Raw genomic sequence first — 20092 nt, forward strand, 5'->3', positions numbered from 1 at the left:
TTACAGAGTTTTAGCCCGAGCAAAAGCTCGGTCGGCCAGGTACTTGGTCGTTTAGTCCCGAAATATATAGTTATAACTGAGTTTCTCGTAGCAAATATTTCGCAAATAGTAGCAAATATTTGTATATAGTAGGTGTATTTTTATGTTAGGATTCTTTTATAAATTTGTGTATTAAATTATTTAAAGCAATGTATTGTAGCTTCCACTGTCATTTTAATTTTTAAACTCACTTTTTTGTCTGTCCCTGACTGAATGCTCCTCTCATCCACTCAAAGGTTGACTGGTAGAGATCCCTTAAAGGGATAAGTTCGCCTTTGTACATATATTTTATTGTTTGTCATCTGTGTTTGTTTACTTATTTTGTACAATAAAGAGTTTACATACATACATACATACAAAGGTCTATTACATTTGGGGATTCACTTTTTTATGAAACATAGTGCTTCACTCAGCAGGTGGGTGGATGTGAACTGACTTGATTGATTGTCGATTTAAAAGGGTAAACTAGCACTTGCAGGCTCCCGTAACAACGGATTGCGGATATGTTGCAAGCCTGGCAGACTAAGGTAGAAAGTGGGTAGAAAGCTCATTTGTCAGTAGTTTCCCGGTTGTCTTATTATACACAACTTAAGCACTGTTGCTTGACCGAAGGATTAAAGAGTAAGATGACGTAAGTTACACAGATCCTGCATTTCCCGCACAAGATTCTACCTCATCCGCATAACATTAATTCAAAACTGGTACAGTGTTATTTAAATTAATAAAGTCTAACAGCGCGGGTATTTCTTATAATCATAAAGAAATGAAGTTATTGAGATAAAAAATACGAAACACCATGTATACAAAAGCTATTAGGTAGTTTTTTATTTTCAAGCTAAGTCGGTATCATCCAAAAATTGTAAGAGGAAAGATATATAATATATAAACAGCGTGTAGAATTTTCCAACATAATATTTGGTTCCATTACACGTACTTATTACTCCTACGTTACATACTCACTACCGTTCCACTTATCCCTTTACCCTCTCGTCGTTATTTCTACCCAATTTTGACGCAAACAAGATATTATGTCTGACGCATATTTTTATATCATTGTTGCTAATAAAAATAGCAGTCTTACTCAGCAACTAAGTACAATTAAGCTCTCTTTATACTTTCAATTTTTAGGTTAGGTACTGATAATATGACTCTTGAGTGTGGTAGAGTTGCAGTTAAACCTTTATTTAATACAATTTAATTTAGTCTATTTTTTTTCTAGCTATGTAGAGAGCTATCCTTGAAGTTTCTTTGCGTGAAATTCGTCGAAGAACTAAAGTCACCAACACAGCTGGAAAAGTTTTTTTTTTATATATATAAAACGAGGGGGCAAACGAGCAGACGGGTCACCTGATGGAGAGCGATGACCGTCGCCCATGGACACCCGCAACACGAGGGGAATCACAGGTGCGTAGCCGACCCTTTAAGGAATTGATAGGCTCGTTTGCAAGTTGAAGTCGCAATGGGCGGGCCACATCGCTCGCAGATAACCGTTGGGAGAGTAGAGCCCTCGATTGGCGACCACGCAGCAGAATACGAAGCGTTGACAGACCTCCCACTAGGTAGACTGATGACATTGTGATGTGAGAGTTTCGAGCAACCGGTGGATGCAAGAGGCGAGTTGTCATTCATTGTAGCCTTCTTAAGGGGAGGTCTTTGTTCATTTGTAGAAGACTTCCGGCTGATGATGATAATAATTCTTCCACGTGCACCTAATATGGTAGATACAATTAAGCTCACCCAGTAAAAATTTGATATTTGACAGATTTTTATAAAGATGCTTTGCTAATTTGCATGTTTTCTGTCACGTTGTTCTCATTTTTAGACTTCCTAATAAATACGAAAGAACACAAAAATAAAAACTAAGTACGATTAGCCCTTGTATACAAGGACATGCCTAAGATTTAGTTGAACTACAACAATGTGTTTGAACAACATCATTTTTATGCCGTAACGTCGTAGAATAAACGTTACCTAACGCGAAGATAATATCGGTTATATGGAAGATACACCAGGAAGTACATATTGAAAGAGAATTGTATACAAGAAGAAGGAAAAACATAATACCTCGTCATGTAATGCACCTACAATATAGCCTAACTATTTAGTAACACCCTGTATGTATGTCACCTTTAACTTGCAATCAAAACCGTATTATAAGTCAATATTGAAAAGAAAGCGAAAGTAATATCTCGAACGAACTCATTTAAAAGACCGCACTACAAAAAGGTTTTACAAACTTATATTTACAGCTGCCAAAGGTACTTCTGCTGGCCAAGGAGTAGTTTTGGCACTAGTATGAACAGATTCATGTGTTTGTAAACGGCAATCATAAGTTTGACATGTAATATGGTGTTACGTAAAAGTTAGGGCATTATGTAAATTCTACGGTCATTCGGTGGCGTTCTTGAAAAAGCGATTTAATAGCATTTTTGGAGCAATGCTACCGTATTATTAAAGCAATAAAATTGTAACGATGACAGCTGCGGCGCTGGGGTAGAGCAAGAGAGGCGATCGCACTGGACGCAAGTCCCTATACTACGAAGTGCAAAATTCGAACTTCGTATCTTGCTGTCCCGCTGACGCTTATATTATTTAAAACGAGACTGAGAGGGACGGTACAACGTGAACTGCGATTTTCGAATTTCGTAGTAGCCCCCCAGATACCAAGGGCCGCTGCTTTAAAGTTTCCAGTGCCAAATAAAATTTTGTTGGCGCCTTTTGAGAGGCACGGAAGTTGTGTAGAGTATCTCGCTCTACCTTATAGTCAAGGGCTAGAGCCGGTGCTGGATGCCTGTTAGTCAATGCCTGCTTCCTCGGGATCCTTTCGACTGCCATAATTTTATAACTCATAATGTAATGTTTGTCATAATTATTGTTAGTCATAATTATTTCATATAAAAAGATTCCAAAAACCAATCTTAATTTGATTGTTTAATAACGATATCTCTTGTCCGGGTGAGCGGTTAGTTCCAATGGAGTGCTGAAAGTTTCTTGATGAGGGCTACAGCATAGATGTCGCTAGTGTCGCTGCTTAAGTGACTAAATAGGAAACAGGCTGAGATATACGGTGCATAGGAGAAATTCGTGTCTGTACCTACCGTTGTCCAGCGGTGGTGTAGCGGTATAGCACGCGGAATGCCGAGGACCTGGGTCTGTGTTCTGACCTGGGTTCACTGGAGACACGATTCCCAATTTGTACTCACCGACATAAAAACCTCCCAAAATAAAGAATTTACGGAAAAAATATTTTATTTATTTATTTCAATAAATTTCTGAATATTATTTTTTAAATGTACCGCAACGTGCACGATAAATGACCTTTTATAAATAAACTAAAATAATTTCTTTGCTCACCCGCGACCTTTATAAGTGTCCATTCGTAATGTAGCCAAAAAAAATCGACAATGCTCATACATTATGAATTTATATGTTTTTTTATTTAGGTTAGCTTGAAAAGATCCTTTTAGGGATAAGTTCGCCTTTGTACTCTTTTGTTTTGTTGTTTTCTTTTGTATTATTTTTGTGTTTTATGTACAATAAAGTATTTACATACATACATACATTATGAATTTAATCTATATGTTACGTATGCATATAATGCGGATCATTACCGACACGGTGGACCGCATGGCTTATACAGTCAAGTTGAAAAAATCCATACTATATACTAATGTTTGTATGTTTGTTCGTCTTTCACGTCGAAACGGAGCGCCGGATCGACGTGATTTTTGGTATACAGATAGTTTATGGGTCAAAGAGTGACATAGGCTACTTTTTGTCCCGGAAAAATGCACAGTTCCCGAGGGAATAGCGCGCGATAACCGAATTCCATGCGGGCGTAGCGGCGGGCAAAAGCTAATAGTAATATAATTGTACGGAACAGTGTGTCGAGTGACTCGTTACTTGTGATGCTTTAAACAAGGATAATTATATCATGGATAGGGAGGGATGTTTGGAAGTAATTCCGATCCGCATTGGCAAACCCTTACTTACAACAAATAGCGAATCAACGTGATATAAATCAACTTACGCCTAGTTGTGTTTAATACTTATGATGTAAGTAATTAAATAATATTGCAAATCGTTTTTAATATATCGTTGAATTTCTAGCTAAATTCTATTCCACAGGATTTTGCCGAACCTGTAGAGATTTTTTTTTGTAATTTATACATAAGAGCTTGTTATACCTTGATATTTAATAAAGATATTATAATTCTGACTTTGACTTTGATGCCAACCACAATTTCATAAAACAAGGATTCGAAAGAATATTACAAAGAAAGGTTATAGAGTTCTAGAATAACAATCAAGTCCGATTATACCAAAATTTCTATTAAAAAAACCTGTCGGAAGTAATTTATGCTAAGTGTCATCATTCCATTCTTCTCCGACCTTAATTCATTCATACATACAAATCACTTCAACAGTGTCAATTAATTTGAATAAGGTACTTACGGAGAACCATAAGGTCAAGGCCATAAGATAAGGTATCGAACTAGGTAGTACTTCCCAAGTATTATAAATTCAAACTTAATATTATAAATGCGAATGTGTGTGTGTTTGTATGTTTGTATCTTTGTCGGTCTTTCACGTCGAAACGGAGCGACGGATCGACGTGATTTTTATTAGCATAGAGATAGTTTATGGGCCCGAAAGTGACACAGGCTACTTTTTATCCCGGAAAAATGCACAGTTCCCGAGGGAACAGCGCGCGATAACCGATTTCCACGAGGGCGAAGCCGCGGGCAAAAGCTAGTTTATAATAATTGCAAGAACTGCGTTTCATGGAATCTTCGCCATCCATTCATATTCATCCATATATTAAGTTCTTGGAATCAATACTATTATATATTATTCTTTATACTTACATTTTTGTATGCTACTTTTCACGCTTAAACCGCTGTACTAATTCAGATGAAATATGTGTCGAATTGTTGACAAAGAAAACCATTTTATGAGAATTTGATCATAAGTAAATCTAATCCAAACATTCACCCTCTCACTCAGACGTCATCTTACGACCCGTCCAGCTACTTAATGTATTGGATTCAAAGTTTGAGTTCTGAAACTTTTTTCAGAACTTCATAAAAACTATCAAATACTTACCTAATTATACCAATACAATTTATCCAGGAAAACAACTTTCCTTTATTATTTTTTATTGTTTCTATGTTGTTGTGACTAAGACAACAATCATTATAGTAGTGATCAAAAAATATGAGTTACTGTTTCCACGCAAAAAATACGTGACTCCACACAGTCTGTTCAAAGACAAACTTAGTCAATACAGTGGCCAACTCAGAAATTAAATCAACTTCAGTACTTATTTCTATACAAAACGTCGCACAATAGTGCCACGCTTAACTGCAAAATAACTTTGTTTTATGGTCTGACTATTTCAATGTAAAAAATGACAATTAGCATTTTTACCTCGCTTTATTTGATTTTTATTAAAACTGGATTTTGGAACCAGTCTGGGTATTACATAATTGGTATTAAAAAAAAATATCGTGGTTTGCGAAGAATCGCCATATTTGCATAGTTATGTAAGTTCAAATAATGTTATGTACATCGCTCCATTTATTTGACACTAGAGAGGTCCTATCTTCAAAATGTACAAACTAAAACACGTCTAAAAACGCAGCGAGCGCAAATAGCGTCATGTCTATCTATTTGTAGTTTAAAATTCGTCAGAATGTTGTATGAAGTTTGTGATAGCTAAGTCTGTGTGATAATTATGTGTTGATTTGTATGTAAGTGGAGGAGTGCGGGTTTTCTACATGAAAACATAACTGTCGCCCAGACGTAGCTGTCTTGTAGGTGTGATAGAGGAGTAGCATAGTAAAAGGTTGTAGTTCAAATACATATACATACAAGGATCCGGAAAAGGTTTCTATCCTATTCTTACACACTCATGCGGTAGTCGGGTAAAAAATCTAACCCTCCTAATGCAGTGGAGTATAAATAAAAAACCCCACTGTATAAATTAAATACAATTCTTAAAATCGCTGATGATCAGAAACAAAGTTGCTAACAAATACTCGTATTTCGGTCGTAAATCAAATCTTATACTTTCTCGAAAAATGCACTTAATCAAAACACCCCCGACGAAGCCTGCTGCCTCAAGCGACCAATTTAACTTTGTCTCTGGCACCACCAACTCTTAATATAAATGAGGTGTTCAGATAAATTGGATTTCGTCTTTCCGCAGATTAATTGCGTAATTAGTCTAGGAGCATCATTAAATTAACATCTCACTAAGCAAACTCGGATTTAAGTCAGTTCAATTAATATGAATTGTCTGATATTAGTACTTTGAAAACGTTAACATTTTTAGCAGACTTACAGTGGGGCTTCCCCACAAGGTTCTTATTTGGTTTGTACATTTTCAGGCGTACACGTGCTTCATTTTAACTTAGGTTCGTTGTATAAATGAATGTAAGCACTACAAATAAATTATACTGACTAATACTACTAATACAAAGAAATTAAATTAGAAAATCAAACTCATCGATACGTTAGTCGTGTCAAAGTTTACATTCAAGAGTCGTAAACGGCCGTATGGCATTAGAAACAAGCGGTGAAAGGCATTAATCAGAGCTAATTTACAAGCCATGTCATTTGCTTAGCGCGTGTCAATGGACGACGTTGTAGTTTCTGATAGAGCCCGGAATTTTGCGTGCGGCTATTGACAGATTGTAGGGTGAGAGCATCTATTGGTAGCAACATTTTTTTGTACGCAATCTGTCAAATTTCAAAAGGCCGTCAGGTTGAGCAACCTAACATGGTTTTTTTTACACTATGCAAGCTTATTTTACAGCAAAAATACTTGTGCTACCTCTTTGATGGTGCTATTAACAAAATCTAAAACAATGCAATAAAGGATTTTCATACAGTTTTTCTGCTCTAGAGAAAAAAGGCCCGCTTTGTGCTGGGTATTTAGTGCGGTTATGATGAAATTAAAGCATAGTTGGAAGAAAAAGATAATTTTTATATACCCTATTAGATATAAAAAGGTAACTTTACAAAGTTAGTTTACATGACTACTACAACACCCGGGATTATTAATTACCTCGACGTTTCAGCCACATTGCAGTGGCCGTGGTCACGAGTAACCTCACATTTACATATGATAAGTATCTTGAACTAGTAATAAAAGTCAAACTATCTGCTATCATAAAAAATTGGGTAACTTGATGTAGGTACTGAGGGCAAGTATGTTGAAATTAGTTCAATAAAATGTTTTCGCAAGTGTGCAGTAGACTGTGTTATGGTGAAAACGGCCTAATAGAACCATAAATGTTCAACGATTTCCTTATTGTAGTAGCCCTGCAGTATAATAACAATATGATTTTATAAATATGTATGTACTAGGTTATGTCCCTAGCTTCGGTTTTGTAAATAGTAAATAGTATGGCACTTGCAAATAACCTACCTGCAAATAAAAAAAATATACTTAGGGACATTAGAATATTTTGCTTTTAGGCTATTATCAGTTCAAATTTTAACTTTCAAAATGTACCTAAGTATAGGTATTATCAGTCAGTTAGGTCATTTTTTATTTCTTAAACTTAACAATGGCAATAAGAATAGACATTTTAATATTTCACAGTTTGATGCTCGTATTAATTTAATGCCATTAAAAGAAACCATTCCATAATATTATATCAAAAACTAAAGGGTCTTATACAAGTAACGTGTATTTTATATGACCTTTACGTGAGTCCTTATATTTAGTCAGTTTCTAGTGCCCCCTTACCGGCAGTTCACGGGTTAATAACTAACTACAGCACAACTTGTATGTACAATTAACGCATGAGCATGTAAATCATGCTATAAAATCTTGTTATATTAGTCATGTTGGTATAGCGATAGGGTTATCAGTATGCTAAACTTCCGTTGTACATGTATAAACTATCAGGGGAAGTTTATTTATGTTTCCCCAACCGAACAAGCCGTAACTTTACTAACTATACATTACCAGAGGCTTACAACAGTTATCTGTTACCAAAAGCCATCGGCTGTCTCAGAGCTTTGTATACCAGGTGTTAATTAAATAACTGAAAACTTGAAACCCCGTGCCGCAACGTGAAGCGACGCGGCGCCGGAATGCGGTATATTGACACGTCGTACAACTAATTGTTATAAAATGAATTCGGCAAAACTAGCCTTACATTATTTATGCTGTTTGATTGTGGTCTTTGTGACGATTATGCTTTCAATGTTTATGCCTATGAACTTTATGCGTAATGATTCATCATCATCATCCCAGCCTATATATATACGTCCCACTGTAGGGCACAGGCCTCCCCTCAGAGTGAGAGGGCTTGGGCCATAGTTCCCACGCGGGCCCAGTGCGGATTGGGAACTTCACACACACCATTGAATTGCTTCGCAGGTTTGTGCAGGTTTCCTCACGATGTTTTCCTTCACCGCAAAGCTCGTGGTAAATTTCAAATGTAACTCCGCACATGAATTTCGAAAAACTCAGAGGTGCGAGCCGGGGTTTGAACCCACGACCCTCTGCTTGAGAGGCGATGGGTCAAACCACTAGGCCACCACGGCTTTTTGCGTAATGATTAATTTATGCTTATCTATATCTAATGATAATTAGATAGTAATGGTAATTAGGTAGTAGGTAGATTTGTTTGCAGGTGGTAGGACCTTGTGCAAGGTCCGCCTGGATTGCTACCACCATCTTGCTTGCTAATCCTGCCGTGAAGCAACAGTGCTTGCACTGTTGTGTTTCGGCGTGAAGAGTAAGACAACCGGTGAAATTACTGGCACTTGAGGTATCCCATCTTAGGCGTCTAGGTTGGCAACGCATGCAATACCAGGGGTATTGCAGATGTTTATGGGCGGTGGTGATCTCTTACCATCAGGAGACCCACTTGCTCGTTGTTTGCCAACCAGTCAAATAAAAAAAAGTTTTCATTAAAAATCAGAAGATTTTCTAAGTAGAATAACTTTTAAGATACCTTACTTTTTACGATATCCAAATGCAACTAAGTTTATCAAAATATTAAATTACATCACAAGTGTATAGAATAATAATGAAATACTTAAAAGATTTCATTTTATAAGGTCCGCCTCAACCAAGTTCTCTTGCGCCTTATTCAAATAAGCTTCAAGTTAGATTACTTACATAATAGAATAAGTAAATAATAAAAACGACAAAGAACGTGTCCATTATATGACGGGGTTCCGCAGGTTTTATGTCCGTAGGTATCTAAGTAACTTTATGACACGTTTACCTATCAATGATTAACTATTAAAAGCTACCGCTATTTTTTTATCTTACCTACTATTTTTTGCATAAAATACGACTTTCATACACGCTTTCTGGGTAGGTATCAAATACGCTCTAGTATAATTAATTATTTACAGGTAGTTATAATATATTATAGATGTTATAAATGCGAAATAACACTGTCTATCTTTCTGTTTGTTACTTCCTCACGTGGAAACCGCTAAACCGCATTAAATTAAATGTGGTAAGTATACATTTTTTTCGAGACCCTGGGTAGGACATTTCATAGGTCATTTTATTCCCAAAAATTGTCCAGTTCCCGCGAGATTAAGATGCGACCAAACCGCTGCTTAAAAAACGGTGACGGTACGGAATCGCAGTGACGCATTGTATGGGCACCGCTGTTTTTGCATGCTTTAAACACACCGCTGTTTAAAATACGCAAACGGTGCGGAATCGCAGTGACGTGCCGTAAACGTCACGACTTTTGTTCGTATTGGTAAAGACCTGCAGTTTACGACACGTCACTGCGATTCCGTATTTTAAGCAGCGGTGTGGAGAGCATGCGATAAAAACGGTGCGCATACGGTGCGTCACTGCGATTCCGTGTCGTCACCGTTTTTTAAGCAGCGGTTTGGTCGCACCTTTACAAAAACAAATTCATGAGGGAAAAAGTCGCGGGCAAAAGGTAGTATTCAATAAATTCACTTAAAACGACACTGAGACATCAACTATAGGTACATTTCCTAACAAATCAATAACATCGAAAAGCAATCGATATCCTTTAAGTGTATGAATACCCTTAAACAAAACTCTTCTTGCAGCACTATTAAACACTCCAACACAAATATTACACAATGGCAACACTTCATGAACCGTTCGGATACGTTCATAAACACGAGCCAAAACCGCGACCGTGACCGTACCGCAGTGAGAGTAATACGAAGTATGAACACTTTCGCTCATTGCATAACACTTCCGAACGCACCCGGGACACACAATCTAAACTGTATTACTAAAGACTTAAAGGTTGAACTCATTTGTTTTTTTGCCGTAGTGAAGAGAAGATCGGTTTGAGCTTGATTTCCGATCGAAATTACGGTTTATTGTAGAAAAGTGGGCGTGGTTTTATTATAATGACTTCGGGCACGGATGTAGCTATGTACCATTGTTTTCTTTTTTATTACGTATGGTAACAAAATGTTTTGCGGCTTCACGTTACACTGGAAGATGTAAATGTGTTTTAAATGAAAGAAGTTTCTCTACCTGAACGAAACCTGAAACCTATTTCAGAAACACATGCCTTGAAAGTAAAAAAATGCAATTACCTACGGGAAGATAGGGTGCATAATGTGGTGTCTGAGAACAACTGATGGCGTACTTCCTCGACCCTAAGGATCATCAACAACTACCTACACTACTCGAAGGTAGGTCACAAACTGAAAAACAAAACTAAAAAAATCATAACCCTCCTTCGGGGAGTTGGAAAATGAGGTAAAAATCATCAATATCTATTGAAAAGTAAGGAAGATCCGAGCGAATACATTTTCCATTACATCTCTTTCCGAAAAAATAAATTTAATGGGCCTTCCATAGCCGCCCTATTATGTGACATCATATTTCAGTACCTGGGCGACCAAGCTTTGCTCGGGCTAAAACTATGTGTTATACGCATACTGGTGTGGTGTAGCAATCCAATCAAAACCAATCTTAATTTGATTGCTTAGTAACGATATCTCTTGTCCGGGTGAGCGGTTAGTTCCAATGGAGTGCCGAAAAAGTTTCTCGATGAGGGCTACGGCATAGATGTCGCTAGCGTCACTGCTTAAGTGGCTAAATAAGAAACAAACAAGCTGAGATATGAGGTGCATAGGGGAAATTCGTGCCGGTACCGTTAACCATCAGTGGTGTAGCGGTATAGCACGCGGTACGGAATACCGAGGACCTGGGTTCGTCACAGTGATGGTCTTATTTTTCTGGTTTTTCTGTGCATCTATATTTTCAGTTTGTATTTTCAATTTACTTTTTTTTTTTATTCGACTAGATGGCAAACGAGCAAGTGGATCTCCACCGCCCATAAACATCTGCAACACCAGCAGTATTGCAGATGCGTTGCCAACCTAGAGGCCTAAGATGGTATACCTCTAGTGCCAGTAATTTCACCGGCTGTCTTACTCTCCACGCCGAAACACAACAGTGCAAGCACTGCTGCTTCACGGCAGGATTAACGAGCAAGATGGTGGTAGCAATCCGGGCGGACCTTGCACAAGGTCCTCCCACCTGCAAACGAACGACCGTTACGAACCTAATAACATATTCAAACGCCATAAATCCTTTATGTCGCTCAAATCCACCCAATGTCATGTAAGAATAATCAACCAGTCAAGAACAAGGACAGCATTAACCAACAAAGGCGCAGTAGACCAATTATTGCAATGCTGACGAACTCGAAGCACTCCGTAGTATAAAAACAATCAAACTTCCTTATCATTTTTATAATTGCTCGTTATCGTGTATTCTTCGGAGCGCCACAATAGGTGCTTATCATTGTTTATCAAGCTAGCTGCATACTAAACATGCTTTACTACTTTAAGTATCATAACTTAAACGCAAATGGCGTCCGGGAAAATTAGGGAAGTCGGAATTGCGACTCAGAAATTTGGAAAATGTGCGTCATGTTTACAACTGAAGGTAGTCGGAGGAAAATTGGTTAAGATTTAATCATAGAAGAAAAGCCAGCAACATCCACTTCAATGAGGGCTATCGTTTTTTGTCTTTCTAGATGGCGCCACTGTTGCGTGAGGTTTTTAAGTGTGACTTTCAAAGCCTGTTATTACGGGCGTGAAAACAAAGTTTAGATTTAAATCATATTTAATACACCTTAAAACCGTACCATAAAAATATAGAGCAACCATAGTGTTGCGTAGTCCCATTTTGTTCGGAAAAAAAGGGAGGACAAAAGAAAAAACACAGACATTCATTGCCCCGTAACCGTAACGCATAATGGCCATAATTAATTTCAGGTGATGCAAAATATTCACAAAATTATTTTAATTATAAATAAACCCGCGTAGCTCACCCAAAAACTATGACATTTGACATTTCGGAGACCTCACGCTACACTAGCGCATCTAGCGGCGAAATCATACGCGATAGCCCTCATTGAACTGCACTGCGTTTGGATCGTTTATGAAAAGATCTTTGTAGGCCCCCTGATAATCATAACCGCAGCCGTAGCGAGAAAGGTATGGCGATTTGACATCTAGAATAACATTATAAGCTATATTTTTATCCCGATATTCTCAAGGGATCGCGATAAAATTTAAAAATTCAACTACGATTAATTAAAATATGTGGTGCTGGTGTTTTGTAACAACGTTAATGAAATCCATGATTATATTTCGGTTATTCCCATGGGATATAGTAAAATCCTGGATTTTTTATTCAACTCCAATGGTTTAAGAGTGCAAAGCTGCGGGTATTCTAGTGGTTAAAATTTCCAGGGATGGGCTGAAATTCGTTTTACATTCGGTTTAACTGAATTTCGGCAGCTTAAGCCGAACTTTGGCGTTCAGCCGAAATTCGGTTGAAATGCCGAACATTCGGCACTAGAAAAAATAATCTACTTGTACCTACTATTTTGGCTGAAATTAATAGAAAGCCTGTCTTTGTGTTAGAACAAAATATGCATCAAAAATTAACTAAACTTAGTACCGATAATCTTTTAATAAAAATCTGGGTTACAACAATTCGTAAATTTATTTAAAAAAAATGGTTTTTAAATATCAGAAAATTATCAATGAGAAACATTAAGTATTTTTAATTATTAGGTAAAGGGTGTTTGTAACAATCAAATTGAGCAACCTCTTTCTTATATATTATCTACTCGTATTCAAATAGGCAGGCAGGCAGGATTTAATAGATCGAAGTTCCGCCGCTCAAACCACATTCGATCCATCTCTAATAATTGCTACTAGCATTTACAAAACTTGCATGTGTAAACTTACATAATTGTTGTGATTCGATGCAAATAAAGATTCCGGTTCCATGCGTGTCTTTGTCTTTGGGTCAATGAAATATCGCTATCTTGAGAAATAATGAGGAAGTAGTTGGTAAATACTTGCTTTTCTTAAGGTAAGTATACTAACAATTTCCTTTTTGAGGTACAGTCGAACAAATTGAATCATGACCCTGGGTGGAACCTTTGTGCTACTAGTGTCATATTGACATCTCATACTTTTGTCAAGGAAGTCATAGTGAAATTGATTAATAAAAGGTTCCACCGTGGGTCATGGTTCAATTGGCATTGGTCTCAAAAAAAAACAATATTATTTTTTATATTATTTTTTATAAAATAGGTGAATTTAAGACACCTTTTTGAAGGATTTTGGTTTTAGTGGGGTTTTAAATTTTTATCCTACCTATTTATAAGTTACCGGAATTATAGCTATCCATAGTAGCCATGGCGTTGAAAACTGCGTTTATCTTTGCCCGTTGCAATTATTTAAAAAAAAACGTAGTGTCCTGTCACCTGGCAGTGTTAGGATTACGCGAAACTGCCTAACTGTAACTAAACAGTTACATTATTATGACGAAAGCCAAACAAAGGTCAAAAGTTATTTTGCAAATGTACACACGATCATTGAGTATTTTTTAACTAAAATATTATAAAATGATTTCATAAACCTATTCCTCGAAATGGTTTTGGAATAAGACTGCGTTGTAAAAAAGTGATCAATGCCAATTTGTTCGACTGTACTTAATAGATTATAGTGATTCACGGTTAAATACGTATGTACCATCAGCCAAATATGTGGTTTACCACCTTAAAGTTGATAATCGTTTGCATGTCACAAAACAATAATGCCAATAGACGTGTCCGTCAACTTGAAAGTTCGACTTTAGCGACATATCCATTTGATAGGAACTTGTTTAAAAATTGATAGACCACTTATTTGGCTGATGGTACCTATGGTATCATGGGGCTTCAAATGCAAGGTTCCATTCTACTCGCATTTCGAGTACTGAGCTACTTTTGAGCGACTTTTTTTAAGGGACCGTGACTCGAAAGGAAAATTTAGCAAATAAATTAAAAAGGAAATCACAGCTCTTCTAAAAAAAATAGTTTTTATGGAAATGCAATGAAGTAAAAAGTTTAATATTTGTTGGCCTTTCAGTACGTAGGTGCGGAGCGTAACTCTCAGCGCGCCAGTCCTTCTCGCTTTTGGCGGTTTTTTTTTTAATATTGACAACGTTTTTTGTCTTTTAAGTAAAACAAAATATTTAAGTATTATTTCATTACAGCAACTTATGATTGTAATTCTTTTTTTACAATGCTTATTAACATAAGAAAAATAATTAGAAAACATACCATTTTGTACTCCTTTGTCGCGCGGCAAACAAACTAGAATCCACACACTGACACTTCACAAAAATTAAAATCGATTTAGAATCGATATTCTCACAACACAGTTTACCAAACGAATGCACCGAACTGTTCACTGCCGCAGCTTCTTGATACTTGATCTGCAAAAAAAAATTGCACGTTAGTGAAAGTGAAGTAACTACTAGCAATTTGAGCTGTTTTGACAGAAGCGATTTTGGCGCTAAGACGCAGATCGCTAAGTGCCGTGGTCCGTCGCGCAACTTAAAAACTCCTTTGTAGTGTTTATGACAAATTACTTTTCTCTAATGTGGGCACTTTAAAGGTGATTTAAGAATAGCGTGTGTTATATAAGTTAGTGTTTATACAAACATAATAACATACGAAACGATTTCCATTCTGAACGAGTGTGATAAATACAGTATTCATATAACTCCACGTCCGGAATCTTACGTGGGTATTAAGTCTTGTTTGAGACTAGGAAGTGTATTATTAAGTAACTCTTACACTAAAACAGAAATCCTTTAATTATAAATAATTATCATAATGAATATTTACTCGGCCGTTTTCTAGGATCGAGAGCCCGAAAATATCATTTTACGGTAAAATGGCTACTCTTTTTAAAATATTTATCTCTACAGATAGATACTTATAAAATGGTTTGTCCTGGATAGATTAACAAGGTATTAAAACTATTACAGAAGTCTAGAAAAATTCAACATTTCTAGAGTTTTTATTCCTTTTGTAGCGTCAATGCTTACTTAAAAAAAATCTCAATTTTTAATAATAAGAAAATAAATTATATTTATAATTCAAACAAAAAAATATATATTGTTTACCTATTACCTAAACACAATGTAAACAGCTGAGAGGGAAAAATAATTTTAATATATTTAAAGTTATGCTGATATCACACGTGACTTATTAAGTAATGGCGAAACTGCAAAACATATATGGAACACGGTCAGGGCCTGCTTTATTTTATGATCCATTCAACTACTTAACCTTAAACTGTTCTCATGGCTTTTTAGGGTTCATTGGAAACGAAACCGCAAGACACAACACAGTAATCTTGAGTCTCTTGAAGTGCAAAATATATAAATTATTGCATAATAGGTAAATTTGAATGGGATTTGGTCTATTCTAGTTAAAGTGTCATTACCGTGGCTTAATTGTAACCCGAATAAAAGGCGATTTTTTTCAAAATACTTTGCACAAGTTTTACAATATTATTGACCTATTTTTTGTAATTAAGAAAGGAAATCTCAACAATTAATAATGATTTTTATAGTTAATAATTATTATTATTTAGCTTTCATATAAACCTAAATTGGTCAATAGCTGCTGACAGCCAATATGCCCATTCTCTTTTGCTGTTGTTTATTTTCCAAAACACTTGTTATATGACTTTACTTGTGAACAAATTTATTACTATCATTAAACAACTTATGTCGCAAAACATTCGAACGTTACCTAAAGCTATGCCTGCGAATTAATTTTCTAACAAAGCTAAGTAATAAATAACATCAATAAAATTGCACAGCTCAATTACAAATAACGTAGCAATGTTTATTTGAATTGAACTGCTATCTATCATTTCAAAATTGTACTGAATTTTATTATATTGTATGTATGTATGTAAACTCTTTATTGTACAAAATAAGTAACAAACTCAATTGACAGACTGTTTGATTGATTGATTGACTGAATTAATTGAATTGTAATTGGTATTCATATTTTTTTGTTTATTTATGTATACTACTACAATAATCCCTGTGGAAGTATAAAACTGTCGTCAAAAACATTATCAACTTCTTTTCATCACACCAATTGCGAGTGTCACATGTACTTATCATTGTATTAAAAGTCTCTACCTTTAAATGTTGGAGAACCATTTTACAATTTTAGACGGAAAACTATATCCCAAAGAGTAGCTGAAAAAAACTACGGTGACTGAGTAGCTATTTACTAGGCTATAATGGGCAGTAGGGGGGGATTATAATATCTCCTATTGAATGGAAAAGGGTAATAAGTAAAAATATACCTATACATATATATATTCTGTTGTGAAACGCAAGTCTAATGTGCATAAAAGTTCTCCTAGTAACCGTATATCGCAGGAGTCTGGCTTTTACGTTTCCAAAAACTGAATTGTCAGAAAAAGATTCTATAATAAAGGCGGAAAGATACTATTGAAACGCGACGTCATCCGACGCATGTTTTTTATACTCCGTTTAATTTAAGGTTTGAGAATTAACGGTCAAATTGTAACACACCTTTCTCGGCATTTCGATCCCAAATGGACTCAAAATAACTACTATTAATTATTATGTTTTTATTATGGAAGTTGAAAAACACAATTTTAAATAGTTTCGTTGTTTAATTTAAAAACATGTGCAAATTTTACCGTTATGTATCAAATGATAAAATAAACGGAGTATGTCTACACCTGACCATAATAAACATATGGGACTGATTGGTACTGACACGTGGTCCGCACCTTTATCGAGACACGAGAATCGGTTGAGAAAAGCGACTTTTAGGGAGAACAAACAGCCGAACCGACATACGAACCGATTTTGCCCATATTGAAAAAAGCCGTTTCGATTGAGCTTCGCGCTTGTCAAACATTTTTTTTATTTCCGATTCTTCTTATAATAGAAACGGATGAAAAAGAAACTACAATTTTATATTTGACATTGTTGCATGTTCAAACATGTTACTTTTAAAAATGAGATAGTTATTCAAAGAATTACGTACCTACTCATTTTATTGATACCTACTTACTCTTTTGACGTACGCTTAAATAAGTATCAGTTAAAAAAATGTATTATCGTTTTTTCTAGTAGTTATATAAATAGATGCAAAGTCAATGCCACGTCTTTATTTACACCACAGATTTACACACTTGACCTAATACAACTTGTTTACCGAAAACATTACAAAATTTACAATTTCATCATGCCAATTAATTGGATAATAAAATCCAGTCTGATTAAATCGTTGCATTCCACTTTAAACCATAAAATTATGCAAAAGGTTGAATAAGGAAAGTAAAGGTATTTACGAGTATCATAACAAGGATATTGCATTCATATATTTTTTTGGGTTTCTGTTCATGTTAAGAAAATAAGTTATCGTGTTAATTTTGCGTCGCATGTTTATTTTTTTAATTATTTCAATGACCGCTTTGGCAAGCTATGTATTAAGATTAATTAATAACCTTTAAGATCCACTGCTGATCACGCCTCCTCTCAAGATGATTGCGCAAGGGCTCTAGTACTCACGCAGGAAATGCGGATCAGGTACTTCAACTTTTGCTGATATATGCGGGTGTCCTCAAGATTCAATTCTAAAATTCCTCAATGCCCCATTTTTAAAAGCTTTTTATTAACTTGCAATGTATGTGCGAGTCAAATCTTGCAAGTTAAATTTGACCCACTACTAGTAATCGGATTGTCTTGAAATTTGGCGTACTTACGTAAATTGCGTGACAATAGAATAATCTGGTAGTGCTAAAGTCCGGCCAGGATCGTCTCCGCAGGACTGATCTCTTCAACGGTTAATGCCATCGACTTGAAATGTAGTTTGGGTGACAATGCAAGTACAGTCAACAAAAAGTGTAGGCAGCAAAGAAAAGCTTATATTAAAAAATAATTTTTTACCGAAAACTTATTGTCTTGATGTCAGAATGCACCTTTTTCTTTTTAAATAGCTTAAAATATTTATGACTCGAGTATCTTATTTGCATTTGTGTATCCACTTAGTTTTGACAGTTCTATTTTAATCATTTTTATTAAGTTTCATCATAATTCACGCAACAGCTCTTGAAGATTATTTTCGTATGATATATTCATATTTAATGAAAGTACGCTACAATAAGGTTGACGTTTGTAATAAAGTCGTAAAGAACCGCTTTTAGAGCGATTATGTTGCTTACGTTGATCAAACCATAAAAGATACAATCTAGCTACGAAGTTATACCTTTCGACAAGATCTACTTACAGGTCAAGCGATGGTATTTGCAAATTTTTTACCTATTAGAGATTGATTGTAGATAATAACGATTCACTTGGGAGCTATTTTGAGCAACATAATTTCTTAGTTATTATTTGCATGAGTCCCGTAGGAATGTCGCTTTACCGTAAAAAAACGTTAATCAGGGTTAGTGAAGTTTTCTATTAAGTAAAAGGTTTTCTGTTAATATCGATTCAGCATTTTACAAATTACACCCATCATACATAGTGTAATCAATTCTACTCTCGATTCTGAGCAAACTACTTTCTGGTTTTCAGTTATTTTTAATTAACATATACTAAACCCAACCCATCATACTAAAAAAACAAACTCAGGATCAAAGTTAACCTTATAAATTATATTATTACTTTTTATAGCGTATAACGAATAAAAAAGGAAAACTATCACGGCTAACTAGGCTTTAGAAGGTAACAAGTAATTGTTAATCAGAATATCCATCATCATCAGCCTACTGCATTCCACTGATGGACATAGGCCTCTTCCATGGCGCGCCACAACACTCTGTCTTCAGCCCCTTGCATCCATCCGCCGCCAACGACCCTCTTAAGGTCGTCCATCCACCGTGCCTCAGGACGCCCTACACTACGTTTTCCCGTCCGTGGTCTCCATTCGAGGACTCACCTGCTCCACCGTTCATCGGTCCTGCGACAGACGTGGCCACACTTCAGCGAACTAATTCTTTGAGCAACGTCGGTGACTTTCGTTCTCATCAGAATATAATCCATACTTAATATTATAAATGCGAAAGTGTATGTGTTTTTGTGTTTGTATGTTTGTCCGTCTTTCACGTCAAGACTGTGCGATGGGTTGACGTGATTTTTGGCATAGAGATAGTTTATGGGCCAGAGAGTGACATAGGCTTCTTTTTACCCCGGAAAAAAGCACAGTTCCCGAGGGAACAGCGCGCGATAACCGAATTCCATTGAGGCGAAGCCGCGGGCAAAAGCTAGTATTGAATATTTGCCGCATACGGAACTCTACACTGCACGTGAACTGTAGGCTTGTGTAGTACATTTACTAAGTTCTAAAAACAATTAGTTCCTAACACTGTAGGTACAGTCGCCATCAGATATTTCGGAGCGGGCAAGGTGATCAAAAATATCGATACATGAACTCTAATATCTTAATAATAAAGTGAATGTGCCGATATTTTTGACTACCTTGGCCGCCCGCTCCGAAATATCTGCTGGCGACTGTACTACGACTAGAATAAACTAATCTCATCTCCTTTATACCCTTTGTATTTACAGTCACCAGCACCAATATCTGACACAACAAAGCGTGCATAAATATCTGATACGACTCTATTTCTAGGGCTGGTAGGACGTGTCAGATATTTTTAGATTTTTGCACGCTCCGCTGTAGCAGATATTAACGCCGTA

General features: G+C 36.1%; 1 protein-coding gene across 1 annotated transcript in view; it reads right to left on the minus strand.

Annotated features, from left to right (window-relative positions):
• Window positions 1-20092, minus strand: part of LOC141429553 (UDP-glucuronosyltransferase 2C1-like) — a 56726-nt gene that overhangs the window by 22536 nt on the left and 14098 nt on the right. The window contains exon 2 of the mRNA XM_074089906.1: window positions 14661-14815. Within this exon, the coding sequence (XP_073946007.1) occupies window positions 14661-14663 (3 nt within the window). The 5' untranslated portion in view covers window positions 14664-14815. The remainder of the gene's footprint in view (window positions 1-14660; window positions 14816-20092) is intronic.

This window comes from Choristoneura fumiferana, chromosome 7, assembly GCF_025370935.1.
Source record: "Choristoneura fumiferana chromosome 7, NRCan_CFum_1, whole genome shotgun sequence".
Taxonomy (NCBI): Eukaryota; Metazoa; Arthropoda; class Insecta; order Lepidoptera; family Tortricidae; genus Choristoneura; species Choristoneura fumiferana.